The sequence below is a fragment of the Narcine bancroftii genome, chromosome 10 (genome assembly GCF_036971445.1).
Source record: "Narcine bancroftii isolate sNarBan1 chromosome 10, sNarBan1.hap1, whole genome shotgun sequence".
In the NCBI taxonomy this organism is placed as follows: domain Eukaryota; kingdom Metazoa; phylum Chordata; class Chondrichthyes; order Torpediniformes; family Narcinidae; genus Narcine; species Narcine bancroftii.
In genome coordinates, this window is record NC_091478.1 from 55,497,472 (window position 1) to 55,518,332 (window position 20,861).

General features: G+C 43.3%; 1 protein-coding gene across 8 annotated transcripts in view; it reads left to right on the plus strand.

Moving 5' to 3' along the window:
• cnot1 (CCR4-NOT transcription complex, subunit 1) overlaps nucleotides 1-20,861 on the plus strand; it is a 325,223-nt gene that overhangs the window by 267,662 nt on the left and 36,700 nt on the right. For all 8 annotated transcript variants that reach the window (XM_069900952.1, XM_069900955.1, XM_069900953.1 and 5 more), the window contains 8 exons: nucleotides 375-515; nucleotides 599-703; nucleotides 4,614-4,733; nucleotides 9,915-10,106; nucleotides 14,871-15,013; nucleotides 16,943-17,051; nucleotides 18,749-18,918; nucleotides 19,660-19,891. In XM_069900952.1, coding sequence (XP_069757053.1) covers nucleotides 375-515; nucleotides 599-703; nucleotides 4,614-4,733; nucleotides 9,915-10,106; nucleotides 14,871-15,013; nucleotides 16,943-17,051; nucleotides 18,749-18,918; nucleotides 19,660-19,891 — 1,212 coding nt within the window. The remainder of the gene's footprint in view (nucleotides 1-374; nucleotides 516-598; nucleotides 704-4,613; nucleotides 4,734-9,914; nucleotides 10,107-14,870; nucleotides 15,014-16,942; nucleotides 17,052-18,748; nucleotides 18,919-19,659; nucleotides 19,892-20,861) is intronic.

A 20,861-nucleotide genomic window follows, 5' to 3' on the forward strand; every position in this document is an offset into this window, starting at 1 on the left:
TACGCTATAGTGCTAAAGGAGACCCTTGGTTTTTACCATGAGCTCTATTAACTATTTTTGCTCTCAGTCAAACTAAGGAACACTTCAAAACTGACTCATTTCATTACAGTTAAACTTCAGAATTTTGGGTACTTGGGTTGATGTATAGAATGAAATGTTAAGTAATCTAGTTAAAAGCCTTGCTTGAAAGAAGTATTGTTGAACCCCAAAATAGTTTTTTTTTGCAAATGTGTGAAGGCAGAGTAATTGAAATCGGCTTGGGTTATTTGGACACAAACTGTTAAAGTAATTGCTTGCTCTGCATTGTCTCTTTTTGAATTTGCTGGTGAACCTTGAAATTTGTGATTAATTTCCTCCCCCCTCCCCCTCCGTAGGCTGCATCTCCACAGCAGAGAGAGCTGATGGAACAAGCAGCTGCCCAGGTAGCACAAGACAACTGTGAGTTAGCGTGTTGTTTTATTCAGAAAACAGCTGTTGAAAAAGCAGGCCCTGAAATGGACAAACGACTTGCTACAGTAAGTTCCTTGCCTTTTTATTTTGCTCCAACCTTAAGTTGGTCTTTGCTGCATCCAGTTGATATTTTATTTAAATTTTGCAGGAATTTGAACTTAGAAAGCATGCCAGGCAGGAAGGTCGGCGATACTGTGATCCCGTAGTGCTGACATACCAAGCTGAGCGCATGCCTGAGCAAATCAGATTGAAGGTTTGATTTTCTAATTTTATGCTTGTGCAATTTAAATAAAAATTGCTGTATGGAATTCTTGTTGGGTGAAAAGAGCACACACGTACAGTTCCTTGGCCCCACTATATCTGTTTTGACTATCAAATGCACAACTGTGCTAATCCTCTTTTCCAGCTCCTCATCTTGTGTCTTGTAAAAGTTCCTCTCTCAACCTCTCACTTGGGTAGTGCATTTCAGATTCTAACCACACTGTGTGTGTGTGTGTGTGTGTGTGTGTGTGGGGATGGGGGGAAGGAATGGCTTCATCTTAAACCTACACTCTAGTTTTAGATGCCTCTGCTGTAGAAATATGTTTCTTTCTGGCTCCCCGTCTGTGCCCCACATAATTTTATATACCTTTGTCAATGTGCTGTTTCTCCCCACCCCACCTTCAACCTGTACCACTCCAAGAAGAGCAAATATATTCTCTGAAGACTCAGCTGTTCCATCCAAGTCAACAATCTTCTCTGTGCTCTCTTGTGCAATTGCGTTTTTCCTATAATGTGGCAATCAGAAATGCACAGCACTTCAGCTGTGGCCTCACCAGTGTTTTACAGGATTACAAGGAGATTGTAATCTCCTTGCTCTTGTATACTGTGCTCTGTCAAATTCATGTGCCACTTTGAACACATGTCTTTAGGAATCTTTGGAACGGCGTTTACAAATCCATCAGTGTCACTTCGTCATGGCCTAACCATTCATTGTGCATATGTTGCCCTTTTTGGTCCTCCAGAATACATAATCTCAGATTTAGCAGGATTGAACTCCATTTGCCATTGCTTGTCCATTTTGCTAAAATTTTTTAAATTTAAATTTGTATCTTTTTTAATTTAATTCTGAAATTTAGCCAAAGACCATCTTTCTCACTAACACCAACACCCCAGCATCTGTAGATTTTCTTGTTTAACTTCAGTATTTTGTTGTCATGTGTAAATGTATTAATTATGTCTCTTTATATCCAAATAGTTATGAATGTATATTACAAACAGATAAGATCCCAGTACTGATCCCTGTTGAACACACTGGTTGGTGTATTTTTCCATGCTGCTTTCTTTAGCATAGCCTTAAATTGATGACAGGCTAATAAAGTAGGTCAACGTGTTATCTATCCCTGTGAGATATTAGGCTGAAAAGTTTAATGGAATTGGAAACAATTAATGACATTAGAACAACTTCACCTTTGGAAATGCTGTAAAGATTTTACGGATGTCCAGACAAACACATAATTAATGTCCGCTACACTAAATATTCAGTAATGGCCCTGGCTTCCCATCCATTTCACCAGTCCTAGAATGGGTGCCTTCTTCATGACTATATTTTCAATCATGTCTGTCAGTTCTCTGAGCAGGTATTTGAGAACCCAGCTCAGCGCGGACATTGGCGACTTCAGGGGTTTCTACGAGGCTCTAAAGGCTGTGTACGGCCCCTCACCCCAAGTCCAAAGCCCGCTGCGCAGCTCAGACGGCAAAGTCCTCCTCAGCGACAAGATCTCCATCCTCAACCGATGGTCAGAACACTTCCGATCTCTTTTCAGTGCCAACCGCTCAGTCCAAGATTCCGCCCTGCTCCAGCTCCCTCAACAGCCCCTAAGGCTAGAGCTGGATGAGGTTCCCACCCTGGATGAGACATATAAGGCAATCGAACAACTGAAAAGTGGCAAAGCAGCAGGTATGGATGGAATCCCCCCAGAGGTCTGGAAGGCTGGCGGCAAAACTTTGCATGCCAAACTGCATGAGTTTTTCAAGCTTTGTTGGGACCAAGGTAAACTGCCTCAGGATTTTCGTGATGCCACCATCATCATCCTGTACAAAAACAAAGGCGAGAAATCAGACTGTTCAAACTACAGGGGAATCACGTTGCTCTCCATTGCAGGCAAAATCTTCGCTAGGATTCTACTAAATAGAATAATACCTAGTGTCGCCGAGAATATTCTCCCAGAATCACAGTGCGGCTTTCGCGCAAACAGAGGAACTACTGACATGGTCTTTGCCCTCAGACAGCTCCAAGAAAAGTGCAGAGAACAAAACAAAGGACTCTACATCACCTTTGTTGACCTCACCAAAGCCTTCGACACCGTGAGCAGGAAAGGGCTTTGGCAAATACTAGAGCGCATCGGATGTCCCCCAAAGTTCCTCAACATGATTATCCAACTGCACGAAAACCAACAAGGTCGGGTCAGATACAGCAATGAGCTCTCTGAACCCTTCTCCATTAACAATGGCGTGAAGCAAGGCTGTGTTCTCGCACCAACCCTCTTTTCAATCTTCTTCAGCATGATGCTGAACCAAGCCATGAAAGACCCCAACAATGAAGACGCTGTTTACATCCGGTACCGCACGGATGGCAGTCTCTTCAATCTGAGGCGCCTGCAAGCTCACACCAAGACACAAGAGAAACTTGTCCGTGAACTACTCTTTGCAGACGATGCCGCTTTAGTTGCCCATTCAGAGCCAGCTCTTCAGCGCTTGACGTCCTGCTTTGCGGAAACTGCCAAAATGTTTGGCCTGGAAGTCAGCCTGAAGAAAACTGAGGTCCTCCATCAGCCAGCTCCCCACCATGACTACCAGCCCCCCCACATCTCCATCGGGCACACAAAACTCAAAATGGTCAACCAGTTTACCTATCTCGGCTGCACCATTTCATCAGATGCAAGGATCGACGATGAGATAGACAACAGACTCGCCAAGGCAAATAGCGCCTTTGGAAGACTACACAAAAGAGTCTGGAAAAACAACCAACTGAAAAACCTCACAAAGATAAGCGTATACAGAGCCGTTGTCATACCCACACTCCTGTTCGGCTCCGAATCATGGGTCCTCTACCGGCACCACCTACGGCTCCTAGAACGCTTCCACCAGCGTTGTCTCCGCTCCATCCTCAACATCCATTGGAGCGCTTACATCCCTAACGTCGAAGTACTCGAGATGGCAGAGGTCGACAGCATCGAGTCCACGCTGCTGAAGATCCAGCTGCGCTGGATGGGTCACGTCTCCAGAATGGAGGACCATCGCCTTCCCAAGATCGTGTTATATGGCGAGCTCTCCACTGGCCACCGTGACAGAGGTGCACCAAAGAAAAGGTACAAGGACTGCCTAAAGAAATCTCTTGGTGCCTGCCACATTGACCACCGCCAGTGGGCTGATAACGCCTCAAACCGTGCATCTTGGCGCCTCACAGTTTGGCGGGCAGCAACCTCCTTTGAAGAAGACCGCAGAGCCCACCTCACTGACAAAAGGCAAAGGAGGAAAAACCCAACACCCAACTCCAACCAACCAATTTTCCCCTGCAACCGCTGCAATCATGTCTGCCTGTCCCGCATCGGACTTGTCAGCCACAAACGAGCCTGCAGCTGACGTGGACTTTTTACCCCCTCCATAAATCTTCGTCCGCGAAGCCAAGCCAAAGAAAGAAGAGATTTGAGTTAAGCAAGATTTTGTAGCAGAACAATATAGCTCTTTGTGTGTCAATGAAAGGAAATTTCTATAGCAATTATATGCTTTCTTGAAAATTGCAAAGAATAATCTTGATGTAATTCCCTCTGTCCTTTTGCAACTTAATTTTTTTTTGGAAAATTTTATTTATAATTTTACAAACTCATATTAACCAAGTGGAAAAGGGGAACATTCCTCCCTTTTTACAGATTATTGTTCGCTGAGTCCTTACTTTTTCCTCCCTCTCGCCTCTCGCCCCCCCCCCCCCCCAGTGTTCACCCCGTGCATTAGAGTTAATCAGACTAATGCTTCATTCATAACTTCTGCATTATGACTTGATTGTTATGTAAATCACTATAGGAGTTGTTAGCTTCTTTCAGCTTTTTTTTGTTCAACAAGTTTTCAATAATAACTTTGTGCTAAGGGGTATGAATGGCTTCGTCTTATTTTGTTATTTTTAGGTGGGTGGTGTTGATCCCAAACAACTAGCTGTATATGAAGAGTTTGCACGCAACATCCCAGGATTTCTACCCAGCAATGACATATCACAGCCCACAGGCTTCTTGGCCAAGCCCATGCAGGTATTTGAGGCTTTATGAAATACTGTTAAATTTTTTTCTCTCATTTTTGAAATTCTCCTGGTTAATTGCAGATTTGTGCAAGGCACGATTAAGTACTGTTTTGCAATTTTGAACAGTACTGTCAGGATTCATTGAATAAAAAGATAGAGAAAGCAATTTGAAATAGATTAAATCTCAGAAACACAAAAGCTGCAGATGCTGAAATCTTGGGCAGAGGAAGGAATTGCAGGAGGAACTCAGGAGGATAGACAGTATCCTTGGGTAGAAAGGATTAGTCAACTTTTCAGGTCTGAACCTTATATCAAGACAGAATAGGTGAAAATATTGCATAAAGGGAAAGAAGGTGGGGGAGAATGATAAAATATAGGATGCAAGGTGAAGGTACAGGTAGAAGGAGAAACCATTAGGAAAGAGGCATAGAGAGAAAATAAACAACTACAGAAGAAGGTAAAGAAGAGATGGAAACTGGAATCAGATGAGGATTGGGGTTACCTTAATTTTAAAAAAAGTTCATGGTGTTGTTGCAGTTATAGCTCTGGGTTAGAGCTCTAGAGAAAACATGCACACTCGAGAGTACAAACAGTACTGATTTATTAGGTCATTTACTCTGCCTTTTATAGGTCAGCTGAGCCTTGTTACTACATCATCAGCAGGTGTGGCCTACACTCCGCTGATCACTGATTTGTGGCTTTACGATCCGCCGATTGGTCAGTTTCCTCCATTGCCATTGTGGCCTATGGAAGAAGACTTTCTAGGCTCGTGCTGCCTGCTCATTTGTCTTGTTCAGACATCGCTACTTGTGTCGGGCTACAGACTAGGCGATCCATGTGTAAGCTCTATCCTTGGGAGGCCTGACTCTGCGTCATGGGGCTGCATGGGTGACCAGCTGGCTAGAGTCCAAATGTACTGGTTTGAGACAGTCGATCGTGAATGTCTCCTCCCTGCCTCCGATGTCTAGCAGAGAGGTGGACCCATTGTGCTTGAGCACCCAGTAGGACTTTTCATAAGGCCATTGAAGCAGCCCTCGGTGAGCCCCTCACCTCACAAAGATGTGTCTGCAGTCCTTTCAAATTTTTAGGGTCAAAGGTTTGGCCTGGCTGGGTGCTTTCGGAAGTGCAGGCAAATCAAGGCCACCATCCGTGTTTTTGGCCAGGAATTCGCCAGATGTGCACTGTAGAACATTTCCACTACTGCTACATCAAAATCCTCTTTGGGAGCGGTGCGAATGCCCAGGAGGACCCATGGGAGTTCGTCAGTCCAATTAGGGTCTGTGAGCCGGGCCATGAGAGCTACTTTGAGGTGCCTTGCAAACCTTTGCACCAACACATTGACCTGAGGGTGGTACGTCATGGTATGGTGGAGTTGTGGTCCCAGGGTGTTGGCTAAGGCTGCCCAAAGGCCTCAAGTGAACTGAACCCCTCTGTCTGAGGTATGGATAGTGTGTCAGCTACCATGTTTGTTTTCCCAGCAATGGGTTTGATGTCTGTGGAGAACTCAGATATATTGGATAGGTGCCTTTGTTGTCTGGCCAACCATGGGTCTAATACTTTGCTGAAAGCAAAAGTGTGTAGTAGCTTGTGGTCTGTAAAGATCAGGAACTGTCTGCCCTCCAGGAAATACCTGAAGTGTCAGGCCACCAGGTATAACGCCAGGATCTCTTGATCAAAGGTGGTCGGATGTGCCTGCTAGACGCTGCCATTGTCCATCGACCAACCGCTCAAGTACTCCCTCCCCCCCCACCCCAACTGCAGTTTTGGAGGTGTCCACTGTGAGGGCTATCCTTGGATGCACCAAGGGGGTGTCGTGGTCCAGGGCATCTTTGGTTTTCAGAAAAGCCTCTGATGCTTCCTGAGCCCATTCAATTTTTCTTTTATGACCCAACATAGGGAGAATAAAAGTCGCGTGATGTGGGCCACTACCAATATGAAGCGGTAATAAAAGTTAACCATACTGGTGAACTTTTGAAGGCCTTTTACTGAAGTTGGCTTTGCAAAATACAGGGTGGCCTTCACCTTCTTGGGCCCTATCCCCCAATCTTTATTTATTCTGTTCCCCAGGAAATTGATTTCTTCTCGCCCAAATTGGTACTTGGCTAGTTGAGTGTCAAACCAAATGTGCTCAGGCAGGTGCATAATTGCCTTATGTGGGCCGCATGCATGGTTGCGGCTAGCTATCAGAATGTCATCCAAGTATATGAATGTAAACTTGAGGTCCTGGCCCACTGGGTCCATCAGTCTTTGGAAGCTTTGAGCAGCGTTTTTCAGTCCATATGGCATTCTGATAAATCTGAACAGTCCAAAAGGGGTGATGGTAATATGCAGTTTTGGTAATATCCTGTTGGTGGACCAGGATCTTGTATTTAGCCCCTGATGGGATCCACCTTTGAGAAAATCCATGCCCCTTTCAGGTTGGCGGTGGTCCTAGATGTGGGGCACTGGATATCTATCCAGCATGATGGCCTCATTGAAGCAGCAGTAATCCCTGCAAGGTCTCCACCTCCTGCCGCCTTGGGCACCATGTGGAGTGGGGAGGCCCAGGAACTATCGGAGCACTGCACGATACCAAGTTCTTCCATTTTTCAAAACTTCTCCTTTGTGAGGTTGAGTTTCTCGGGGGGATAGCAGTCCACCCTGGCGTGAAAGGACAGGCCCTCTGAGTTTAGGTTCTGCCGAGATAAAGTGAGGCATTGTAATGGAAGGAAATTTGGTCACAATCTGAGTGAACTTGTTATCGGTGTCAGTTACTGAGTGTAGAAGGGGGGTGCAGTAAGTTTTGTTCCCTCAAGAGAGAGGGTCTGAAAAGTTTTGGCATGCACCAGTCTATGCCCCTTGACATCCACCAATAGGAAGTGTGCCCTGAGGAAATCTGTCCCCAGGAGTGGCTGTCGTTCGGTTGCCAGTGTGAATTTCCAGGTCAACTGGTTGTTCCCGAAGAGGAGGGATGTGGTGCGGGTACCAAAAGTCTGAATGTCCAAATTGTCGGCCGCCCTCAGGCCCAGGCTCACACTTCCATTGCGGGTATCAAACTTGGAAGCAGAAAAGAATGGTGTCTACCAGGAACCAGTGGCCCGACAAGGAGTCCTGAACGTGCAGGAGACTGTATTGTAGGCCGGTCACCGTAGCGATCACCAATGGTCAGTTCTGGCGTTTCCCTGGAACGTGGAGGGGAAGGGGCATCGACAGGCTTTGGAGCCCCCACCGTTGATGATTGAAACAGTATTGCTAACCAGTGGGATCCGCTGGCCGGTTGGTTGGCTGTCTTGTCGCTCGTTGTAGCTGAGGTGTAGTCTCTTGCTTCAACATTCTGCATGAGTCCCTTTTCGCCGACCAGAGTACGGCTGCTCAGGCAGCTACATTTCTGGGTTCACTGAAGTCCTCCACGATCAGCAGCCGGATGTCCTCCAGTAATCGCTCTGAAAATTCTGCTCGAAGAGCAGGCAAGGTGTGTGCCCATCAGTTAAAGCAAGCGTGTCACTCATGAAGGCAGAAGGGGCCCTGTCCCCCAGTCGGTTCATGCATTCGCACTTCAAGAGCCCAAACGTGCGGTTTTATAACTCTTTGAGGGCCACATACTTCCCTTGCTCTGGTATGTCAAATGGAGAATTGTGCTTCGGCCTTTTGGAACCACACCCGTGGTTGTGACGTCCAGAAGGTTGGAAGGTTGCTCATCCAACCTCTGGTCCAAATTGCATTTGATCCTGTCAGGGTCACCAAGGTGGCATGTGGCTGCAGTTAGAGCTCTAGAGAAGACCTGCACACTCAAGAGTACAAAAAGTACTGATTTATTGGGTCATTCGCTCTGCCTTTTATAGGCTGGCTTAGCCTTGCTGCTACATGGTCAGTGGGTGTGGCCTACACTCCGCTGATTGGTCTGTTTCCTTTGTTGCCATTGTGGCCTATGGAAGAAGCCTGTCTAGGCCCGTGTTGCCTGGTCGATCATCGTTTTTGCACATCGCTACTTGTGTCGGGCCGCAGAGTAGGGCCACAGGTCGCTACGGTAGTATTATTCCTAAGGCTGTTCAAGAGGGATATGTTCTGTTGTTCCTTGACTTTACTTTTAGCCATAATAAGGCAGAGGAGGGAAATGTAGGAAATATTGGCGTCAAAGTAGTTGGTCACAGGAAGGTTGTTTCGATCCATTCTTGGTGAAATGGTCACCCAATCTGCATTTGGTCTTGCCAATGTAGAAGAGGCAAGACTGTAGATTGCAGTAGATCAGGTTGGACGATGTTCTGATAAAGCTCTTCCTCACATGGAAGGCACATTTGTGGCCCTGGATGGAGGTGAGGGATGAGATGTCGGGACAAGTTTAGCACTCTTTAGTCACAGTGGGAAGTACCAATGCAGGTGGATGGTTGGCTGGGGATGAATGTTGACCAGGAAGTTTTGGAGAGTCTGATCCCTGTGATAAGTGGAGAGGGGAAGATGAAGTTCACAGTGGGATAATGTGTTGGAGGAAATTCAGATTTGGGGACTGGTGGAGTGGAAATTGAGGACCTGAGATTCTGTCCATGTCCTATCAGGGGAAGATGAAGTAAGGGCAGAAGTCCGAGGAAATGCAAGTGTTGGCTTTATTGATAACAGTCACGGAAAATCTATGTTTGTTACAGAAAGGTCTCATTTTGGATGTCCTGGAGTGGAAGGTCTTATCCTGGGACGGAATTGTGAGAAAAGAATGTCATCCTTGTAAGGGCCAGGATGGGAAGAGATATATCCAGGTAGATACAGGAGTTGGTGGGTTTGCAATAGATATTAGTGGATAGCTTGTCCCCTGAAGTGGAGACAAGGTGATCACCTTCATCTTTTAAGAGAGTGAGGACAATTTTACCTTTGGAAATTGATTGAAGTTTTACAGAATGCATTTTTTGCCACTATTTAAAGTAAAACATCAACCATCTTTTTGAGTTCCTCATTATTGAAGTTCAAGTTCCTCATAAACATTCTGAAGCAAGAAATACAGAAAATTTAAAATCATTTGGTTACATTGATAGTTTTTAGTTCAGAGTTTTGCTGCTGCTTCAATATTTGTTTTCAATGATTACAACATAAATTCTGGTTGATAGTCTTTCTGTAAAGAACCTATGTTGTGGGAGTCTCTTTGCATACTAACTGTGAACAATGTTTTCCTGATGGGTTGAAGAAAACCAGTGATGTCTTTCACACTTGGATCTTTTTTTCATAGCAAGCGTGGGCAACTGATGATATTGCGCAGATATATGACAAGTGCATCACAGAGCTGGAGCAACATCTGCATGCAATACCACCATCTCTGGCCATGAACCCTCAGGCTCAGGCACTTCGTAATTTACTGGAAGCTGTGGTAATGGCCAGGAACTCGCGTGATGCTATTGCTGCTCTTGGTCTCCTGCAGAAGGTAAATCCTCTGCTAATCTCCTAATTCAATCATTTAGCAACTGAGTTATCACAATTATTTGAATATTTAAAGCATTGCTAATGGCTTTTTAGTTTGGATGATTTCTGCTTTTGTTTCAATGATTAGATATTCCCCTCTCAAACAGGTAGACTGTTTTGGATATAGTTAGAGAGATGGCACCTCAGAAAAGCAGCAGTTGAGTCTGGCACCACGATTGTCTCTGGTGCACAGCAGGGTCTTGTCACGCAGTAGTGGTGAAAATCTCACTAATAAGGGGATCAGTCAGAAGTGGTAAGACTCCTGAGGTCAGGATATCTTCAGGGCATTCTGATGGGGAAGGGAGAAAAGCCAGAGGTTGTAGTGCATGTTTACTAACGACCCAAGTAGGTAGAGGGTGGAGGTGCTGCAGAGTGCTTAGATAGTTAGGCAGAAGGTGACATGATCTCTTGGGGAGTAATGACAGGATTAATCCTTGTAACGTATGTTAGTGAGGGAAGAAATAGAGTTGGTGGGCCGAATATGGCTAAAGCACTGTTGGTGAAGGAGGGACTTTAGGTGCTTGGATCATTGAGATAGTTTCTGGGATGGATGAGAAAAGTGATTGCATCTAAACCAGATGTAGGGAGGTTTGCTCATGCTACAGGGAGATTTAAATTAATTTGGCAGAGGGGTAAGTGTGGTACATAAAGAATAAGATAAATCAAGTAAGTCCAGCGCAGCAGAGAGGGGTAGAGGCCATGAGAGCTGGCAGCCTCAAACATATTTAATGCAAGAAGCCTCAGATGCACATCATATGAGCTTAAGAGTATGGATCAACACTTGAATTGGGTTATTAAAGATAAAAAGTTTCAGCCTATCCAGTCTCATTCAAGTCTATTGTCAAAAAACAAGATTTTCTTTTCTCTAGAAACCTTCAAACTTAATGATATCTTTCCTATAGGGGTGGGTGACAAATTGCATGCTCACCATGCCATCCTTGCTCCTGTACTCAACGCCCTGACTAATAAAGGCAAATACCTCCTTCGCTATCTTGTCTATGTGCATCACCACTTTCATAGATACCTGTACATTATTTCTCAGGGCCCTTCAATTCACTGTACAAGTTCTGCCCTGGTTTATCCTACCACAGTGTAACACCTCACACTTGTCTGAGTTCAATTCTATTTGCCATTCCTTGGCCCACTTTTCCAGTTCATCTATATCAGTGGTTTCCAAACTTTTTCTTTCCACTCACATACTACCTTAAGTAATTTCTACACCATAGATGCTCTGTGATTAGTAAGGGATTACTTAAGGTGGTATGTGAGTGGGGGAAAATAAGATTGAGGACCACTGTTCTAGCCTCAATAGCCATTGGCCCATTTCCTTTGGAGTTATGAAACCGTGCACATAACGAGTCAGTGAGGTACAATTAAAACGGTGGTTTTCAAACTTTCTCTTGCCACTCACATACCACCTTAAGCAATCCCTTACTGAACACAAAGCACCGATAGCAAAGGGAATACTTAGTGCTATGTGAGTGGCAAGAAAAAGTTTGAAAACCACTGATGTAGATGTTGGATAACTTCTTCACTATCCATTATACACCCAATTTATACCATTATATCCCATACACATTATTACCACCAAATAAAATCAGCAACAACGCTGAGTCATACTACAGAAAAGAGGTGTAAAATCTCATGAAATGCTACGATGCGAACAAGGCAAAGGAGATGATTGTTCTTCAGGAGGACCAGGTAGAAGCCCCCTGCTCTACTCACTTTACACCTATGACTGTGTAGCTTGGTGCAACAATAACACTATCTACAAATGTGCCAATGCTACCACTGTCGTGGGTCTTATGAAGAAAGGTGATGAGTCAGCATATAGGTGGGAGATTGAAAACTTGGCTGAATGGTGCACCAACAAACTTGCACTCAATGCCACCAAAACTAAGAAGCAGATTGTTGACTTCAGGAAAGGAAACCTAGAGGTATACAATCCAGTGATCCTTGATGGATCAGAGGTGGAGAGGGAGAGCAAATTTAGGTTCTTGGGAGTCACTATCTCGGAGGATTTTCCTGGACCTAACACACCAAAGGCATCGTGAAGAAATTAGGTCAGCGCCTCTACTTCCTCAGGAATTTGCGGAGGTTCGATATGACCCCAGAAGCCCTGGCAAATTTTTACAGAGGTTTGGTGGAAAGTGTGCTGACCAGCTGCATCACGGTCTGGTAATGGAGCGTAAAGCCCTCCAAAAGGTAGTGGACACAGCCCAAGACATCTCAGGCAAAACCCTCCCCACTATTGAGTACACTTCCAAGGAATGCTGCTGTCGGAGGACAGTAGCAATCATCAAAGACCCACACCACCCAGCACATCTCTATTCTCGCTGCTGCCATCAGGGAAGAGGTATAGATGGCACAAGACTCGCACCACCAGGTTCAGGAACAGCTGCTATCCCTTCAACATCAGACTCCTCAATGACAAACTCAATCAGACTTATTTAAGGACTTGTGCACTTGATTGATTTTCTTTCTCTCTGTATTGTACAGACAGTTTGTTTACATTCATTGCCTGTTTACGGTTATTTGTTTACATGTTTACACTGTGTACATTTTATTTTTTGCACTACCAATTAATGGTAATTCTACCACGCTCACAGGAAAAAGGAATCTCAGTTGTATGTGATGTCATGTATGTACTCTGACTATAAATCTGAAATCTGGGGGACACCTTCCTTCCACTACATATTTATAACTCAGTAATGGAGAGAGGAATGAGCACCAATTTCATCAGAGTCTACTTAAGAAGTGACCTTCATGATCTCATCTCTAGTCAGGAAGGCACAATAGTGACTTCACTTTCTGAGAAGACTGAGACAGGCAAAGCTACTGGCTGCCATCCAGTCAACTTTCTATGGCAGCTTTATCAAGAGCATCCTGGTTGGGTGTATCACACTGTGGTACAGTTGCTGTAGGGCATTAGATTGGAGGTCAATCCACAAGTCCATAAGAGCAGCTTTCCCCCACCATGTGATCTACGTCTTCATTGTCTGAAGAGAGCTTGCAAAATCGATGAGGTCCTCTTCCCACGTGTAGCATCTTCCAGTTATTCTCGTTAGGAAAGAGATACAGGAGGATCAGAGCCAGAATCACCAGGCTGAGAAACAGCTTATTGCAGACAGTGACAATGCTGAATGTCTGATGAATTGCTCATACAACCCCTCCGAGACTTTACAATTTAATTAAATACAATTTATTATATCTGTATATACATTGTGTATTATGTCTTTGTGTATGTTTGCATGGTTTTGCACTAAGGACACAAGAATGCTGTTTCATGGAGTTGTACATTTGGATGATAATAAACTTGAATGATTTTGAGTCATCTGTAAACATACTAATGGTCATCCTGGTCATTAATATTGATGACAAAATTCCCTGCAGCACACCACTGATCAGGACTCCAACTGAAGTAACTGATCCACTATCACCCTTTGCCTCCTACCATCAATTTGGGTTGCAAATTGCCAGTTTGCCCTTGATCCTATGCGATCTGACCTTCCAAACCAGTCTGTTGTGCATGACCTTGTCAAAGCCCTTGATAAAGTTCACCAAGACAGTGTCTACAATGCTGTTGTCATCATTCTTCTTGTTCATCTCTTTTTAAATTTTTTAATTTACACATACAACATGAGAGGGAAGAAACCAGCACTCCCGAAGGAAACCAAAATGCAGACACTGGGAAAACAAACAAATGCCTTACAGACAGCACCAGATTGAAACCAGGATCACTAGCGCTGTATAGCATTGCCTTTCCAACTTATGAGCCCGTGCCCCCGAAACACACAAGTTCACCTACAAATCTTTTGTTTTTCAAGAGAGGGAAGAAACCAGCACTCCCGGAGGAAATCAAAATGCAGACACTGGGAAAACAAACAAAAGCCTTACAGACAGCACCAGATTCAAACCTGGATCACTAGTGTTGTATAGCATTGCACCAACCACTCTGCTAACCGTGCTGCCCAATTATCTTCATTGGACATAATACCCCACACAGAAATATAGAGGGTAAATAGTAGGGCACTAAGGAGTGTTGATCAGAACTTGAGGTTCAATCCATGGCTTCCTGAAAGTGACAGTACATGAAATAATTTTGAATGTTAGGTTGGTGAAGAAAGCCTATAGCATGCTTGCCTTCATGGGAAAGGGCATTAAATATAAAAGTCGGGACATGATATTGCATCCTTACAGGTTGGATCGCACTTGGAGTATTGATTGGATAGGTTAAGTTTGTTTCCTTGGAGTGACCTGAAAGAAGTATAAAGGATTGAGGCATAGGTGGGATCGACAGTCTGAATCCTTTTCCCATTGGTAGGAGTAGCAAAAACAAGAGGGCATAGATTTAAGGTGAGGGGAAAAGATAAATGAGATTTGAAGGAAAGATTTTTTTTTGCACAGTGTGGTTGTTATTCAAAGTTGGTGCTTGAGGAACTGGTGAACTTGTTCAATCATATTTAAGAGGCATTTGACTTGCACTTAAATACAGATGGTACATAAGCAAGTGAGATTAGTGTAGACATGAAAAAGATCAGCATGGACAGTGATCCACAAAACCTGTTTCTATTCTGTACAACTCTAACAAACTTTTTACTGCACCTTGGTGCATGTAACAAACTTGAAACTGAAATCTATGATTATGCAGGCTATGATTTTGTAGTTTCTTGGTATCCAAATGATTGTGCATGAATATGATGTGTGACACTCCCTTTAATTGAAGGCTGTGGAGGGACTGCTAGATGCCACCAGTGGTGCAGACCCAGACCTCTTGCTTCGATACCGGGAATGCCATTTATTAGTTTTGAAAGCTCTGCAGGATGGGCGTGCCTATGGATCTCAGTGGTGTAACAATAAAATTACAAGGTACGTAATTTACAAGGCACGAAAAGTGATGTGATAGTTAATCGCTTTTGCAACTTTGTCACAGGACACCAAGTTGAATGTAAAATAGGGTTAACCAGGCAGTTTGCACAGTTAGTGACCAGTTACATGGTGATATGAATGGGTCCAACAGAGTCAACCTGGTCAGAACCCAACCGGGTCCCTGACCTATCTCAGCGGTGGTCAAGGAACCCAGTAAAACTTACACGGTCATCCTGCTCCTGTGGTTTGAAAGGGGAAATGGGCGACCTGGTTATTCTGGTGACATCAGCACTTGCGTGCCTGCATCACAGTGAAACCCCCTGACAGAGGTGCCGCTGTTGCAAAGTGGGGGAGTTCTAAGAGTGGAGGGCCGCAACTGGGGGAGGAGAGAGATTGCTGCTGCAATCGGGTAGAAGTGGGGCCACTGCCGCAATCAGGGGTGGAGATTGGCCGCTGCCATGATTGGGTGGAAAGAACTTGCTATCGTGAGAGGGCCGCGATGTTCAGCTGCCACGAACTGAGGCATCCTCGGGGGGTGGGGGGGGGGGGGTGGAGAAGAGACTGATGGCCGATATTTTCCATTAGTACATGACACGTCATCACAGGGGTGGGATCCTTCTTAAGTCGCCGGGTTAGTCATTTTGCAGGTAGATCTGGCTGCGATTTGAAAGGTGCATCCTGCACCCGGGTGCTGCAATTTGAAAGCACCTACTGAATCATCACTGAAAAACATTTGAAGACTAATTTGAGAAATAGTAGAGATACCCATATTTCAGATTTGTCTGGTTTCTTTGTAAATTGAAATTAAGAGTGAATTGAAAAACTAAAAACAATGTTGAATCAAAGTAAAAACACAAAGCTGGGGAGCCTCAGCAGATAAAACAGCATACTTTATACAGCAAGGATACAGGCAGGCATCTGAATAAAATGGTGGGGAGGGGGGTGGTGAGGCAGAGGGAGGAGTACAGGCCCACAAGAAATAGGTAATGGGTGTATAAAAGAGGGAGGGCACAACAGAAAATGGAGGGGTGGTAGCTCTGTGAATGGAGGGAAGGGGATGGAGAGCTGAAGGAAAGAAGACAGAGAGATAGGGTAGAGAGGGAGAACAGGGAGTGGTGTAGCAGAAACCTGTAAAGTCGATGTTGATGCCATGTGGGTGGAGGAATGTAGGTGTTGCTCCTCCAAGTTATAATCTTCAGATGTAACAGAAAACTTTGGAGCACCTTTGCATTAAGCTTGATTTTTATGCATCCTCCAATGGAAAATATTGCTATGAGACATGGAATTTTACACATAAACTGTTTACTGGTGAAAGGCAGGTGTTTTTGAATTTACAAAAACATTTGTTTATTATTAGTGGGCTAAAACACTGTATAATTTATTCACTTTTAATGCTGGTTTAATTGGAAATTCTGGTGCAAAGCATACATGTGAATTATCGATGTCCAATGACACAAGATTGCTTTAAAACCAAAAGTTATCAAATCAAATAATGCACAGGTTAGAACAAAATATTAAGTGGTAAATCTTGTTTGGCGTAGGTTTTAGAGGACCGACAAAGGAGGAGGATATGGTTGAAGTGTAAAGAGGTTGAACAAATTCCATTTTTAGTGACTCCACCACCAGTGGTAAGGCAGAAAAAATCTTGGGTGTGCAAGAGGCCCTAAAGAAAAGAAGAGCAAGTGATGATGAGAATAAAAACACCAAATGCTGGAGAAGCTCAGCAGGTCAAACAGGGTCCTTTATGTAGCGAAGGTAAAGATACAGAAATGACGTTTTGGGCTTGTGCTCTTCATCAAAGTATGATGAGAAATCATTATTTCATGCAAACTTAAATGTACAGTACAAACAATTATATATGTACCAGGCCTCAGTTAAGACTAATTTGATCTCACTAGGTTGTAACTGATTCCTTGTTTATTTCAATAGGTGCCTAATTGAATGCCGTGATGAGTACAAGTATAATGTGGATGCTGTGGAATTGCTCATTAGACATCATCTAGTGAACATGCAGCAGTATGATATTCACTTAGCCCAGGTAAGGACATGCAGGCCAGCATGTAAAGATGAATAAAGCTGGTGTATTGTATTCAGTACTCTACATTGCTTTTATTAAATCAATGGCAAAATGTTCTGCCAAAGATTCCTGTGCTTTTCTTTCACTTGTGAACAGTGTACCTCAGATACATTTTGGTACAAGTCATAATCTGATGTTCATTCTTACAGCTTTCTACATTTAGTATTTAGGATATTACAAGCTTCTGAATTCAACAGTTGTTAGAGCCATAGCAATATATCGCTGAAATGCCCTTCAGTCCAACAAATCTGAGTTATCAACTACCAATTTAATAAATTATTTGTAAATCCTATTTGTTAAATTCTCTCCACATTCTTCCTGCTTCTATATTCACCTATACACTGGGGACAATTTACAGTGACCATTGAACCACCCTATTTTTGGGCAAAACATTTATCCTGTTATTTCAAAGCTCCAAGCCAAGGAAAAGCTTCAGAATCTGCACTATCCCATGAAAATCTGAGACAAAGGAGTGCTATTTGGTTACATTAATAAACAACTTTATTGAAGGTGGATTAAAATCAAACAAAATCCTTGAAGACAGATAACTGTGTCTAATGTTTTAAATATACTGATGTTTATATTTTAAATGCTTTATAAAGTTATATACCTTTGAAAAGAGAGACTTTTCAATCAAGAAATTTTAAGTCATACAGCAATTACTGCAATAGCAACAAGATTAAACTTGTTATGGCATTTCTGAATAAAAGAATGCTGACTGGTTTGGTACATTTTAAGGAAATTCTTCCAAGGCAATTCCTTCCTCCAGTTTTCCGAGTCATGAGATCAATGTGGGAACTCCAGATTTTCCCATAGATGGGGCAAGAAGTGGCTGATGGGCAGGTGGCTGGGTAGTTGAGAGGTGATGTGTTCTTGCTGCTGACTCTGGGGTTCTCTGTGCTCTGGATGCATGACCTAAGGTTCTCAAAACCGTGTCATGGGCTCCTTGTCCTCCTCTTTGGTCATAGGACAGTGTAAGCTAATAATGAGAGCATAGTTGTAATTTTCACAATTACAGAAACTGTCCTCAGAAGAGGAAATGGGATACAAAGTTGTTATGTGTGCCCAACTACAGGATTCTTCAAGTCTCCATCTCTTTAAATAAATTGTCAGAACTCTCAACTCTTAATTTCTTGTGATTTTTGGCAGCTTTATAATGAGCATGCTTTATGCCAAAAAATTAATGATGTGTAAATTAAAATTACTATTAGTTTTTTTTTATAATGCTGTTTACAATGTTTAATCATTACATGTCTGAATTTTAACATACAGATTTTTTGGCTGAAATTTTGTAGTAGGGTTTGATGTAGTCACCCAACCACACTGCCAAAGAAATGGATCATAGACTGCAGCTGCATGGCAAGCAGTTCACTTAGTTAGTTCACTCCAGTCAGTTACATTTTCCCATCTGTTAGGGCTCTCTTATGAAGAGATAATTTCAGATTATGATGCTCTAACTGTGTGAGCTCTTGACTCTTGAGGGAGATTGACGAGTCTCAAAAATAGCTAATACCATTATACCTGAATTCTTCAACCTAACTACAGAACCAGCTAGCCTTTTGCAAAATTGAAATGCTGGTGTGTTCCTGATTTATTTTTTGTATAATGCATGTTGTGGTTTATTTTTGATTTAATGGCAATGTTTTTCATTCTTTCAGTCTATGGAGAATGGCCTGAACTACATGGCTGTAGCCTTTGCCATGCAGTTAGTGAAGATTCTCTTGGTTGATGAGAGAAGTATTAGCCATGTCACTGAAGCAGATTTATTCAACACTATTGAAACACTTATGAGGATTAGTGCCCATTCCCGAGGAAATGCACCTGAAGGGTAAGTGTTAGGATCAGGTTTTAGATGCTAATTGCAATCCATTCCTTTCAGGATGAAGTAAACCAAATTTCTTTTTCAATCTTTTCATTAGTTTTTGCGAAAAAAAACATATCAGATACATATGATATAATGTTCAGGTAACAGTAAATTAAGATTACAGATAGTAAGCAATGATAAACAAGATACTTATTATCCATGTTATGGATTTTAAAAAAGAGAGAAGTATATAACTAATCTTAATTTTGACTCCATCTCAATCCCTGATTGCTAGAAGGCTCATTTTGCTGCAGTGGAAAGATGTTGTCCCTGGTTGCGGTTCTTTTAAAATTATTTTCAAAATTAGATCAATTACCTTTGGTCTTTATTAATATTTTTCCTTATTCGTTGCTTTTTTTTTTTCCTGAACCTATTAGTTTTGATATTAGTAATTGACCAAGTTTTACTGGTGGTGCATAGGCAGGATATTTCTTGTTTAGCTGGCTATCATCAAACATCTTAAACATATTTAATTGACCTGGTCTTCAACCATCACTCTGAAATTTTTTTCTTTTCATCTGTGTTCTCAGCTCCTAATTTCCTTGGTATTCAAGAATATTGGTATTTGGGTTCACAGAAATGTGAATGGCATATGTTAGTGTGGATGTGACACTTAAACAAGATGAATAATGATGTTGAATTTCCAACATGATTTTGAGGTGGTGTTTTTCTGTCTTCAATAACTCTCATTTGTTTTAAAAACAGATTGCCACAGCTCATGGATCTCCTTAGAGCTAATTATGAAGCTATGATGGATCGTGCGCATGGAGGCCCTAATTTTATGATGCATTCTGGGATATCACAGGCCTCCGAATATGATGATCCACCTGGGCTTCGTGAGAAGGCAGAGTATTTATTAAGGGAATGGGTAAATCTGTATCACTCAGCAGCAGCTGGACGGGACAGCACCAAAGCATTTTCTGCCTTTGTTGGACAGGTAAGGACAAGTGCTTGAAAACAAGTACTCCTTATCCAAAATCCAAAACTTTTCGTCTGTGGACCCATAAGTTCATACATAATAGAGTTAGTTATGAACCCATAAGTTCATACATAATAATGCATTATTGAGTGTGGATTTTTCAATATATATCTACTTCAGTTAATTTGTCCATATGTAAATATTTGTATTATATATGTAATCCTCAACTTACAATGGGGTTGCATTCCAGCACAGTGTGAGGGCTGTGGGGTCCAACGCGGGCTGTGGGGTCAGTATGGGGACCAACGCGGTATAGTGGGAGGCAGTGGGATCAGTGTGGGGACCAACACGGGGGCGTGGGGAGAGAGTCGGGCAGTGGGATCAGTGTGAGGACTGACATGAGGCTGTGGAGAGGGTGGGGCAGTGGGGAGAGTGTGGGGACTGACATGGGACTGTGGAGACCAACGCCGTACAGTGGGCAGAGTGGGGACCGACACGGGGGTGTGGAATCAGTGTGGAAACTGACACGGGGCTGTTGGGAGAGAGTGGGGTCAGTGTGGGGACTGACGTGGGGCTGTGGGGTTAGTGTGGGGAACTACGCGGGGCTCTGAGGTTAGTGTGGGGACCAACATGGGGCTGTGGGGAGAGAGTGGGGGTGTGGGGACCGATGCAGGGGTGTGAGAGAGAGAGCGGGGCTGTGGGGTCATTGTGTGGAACCATCGTAACTGCAAGAAATTGGAAGTTGGCAGCACTTTAAGGCTGAGTGAATGAGTGCATTTTTTAAATGGTGTTCCAAAATCCAAAATACTTCTGGTCCCTTGCATTTTGAATAAGGGGTACTTGACCTGTTCAAAGGGAGGTGACCATTGCAGTCCAGTCAGAGATGGGCAAGGTAGAAAACTGTTGAAACAAGTAGAAACAAGGAAATGGACTGTGCACAGTTGGTCCATATTGATTGATCTAAAGATGAACATAATCCAAGCAATTG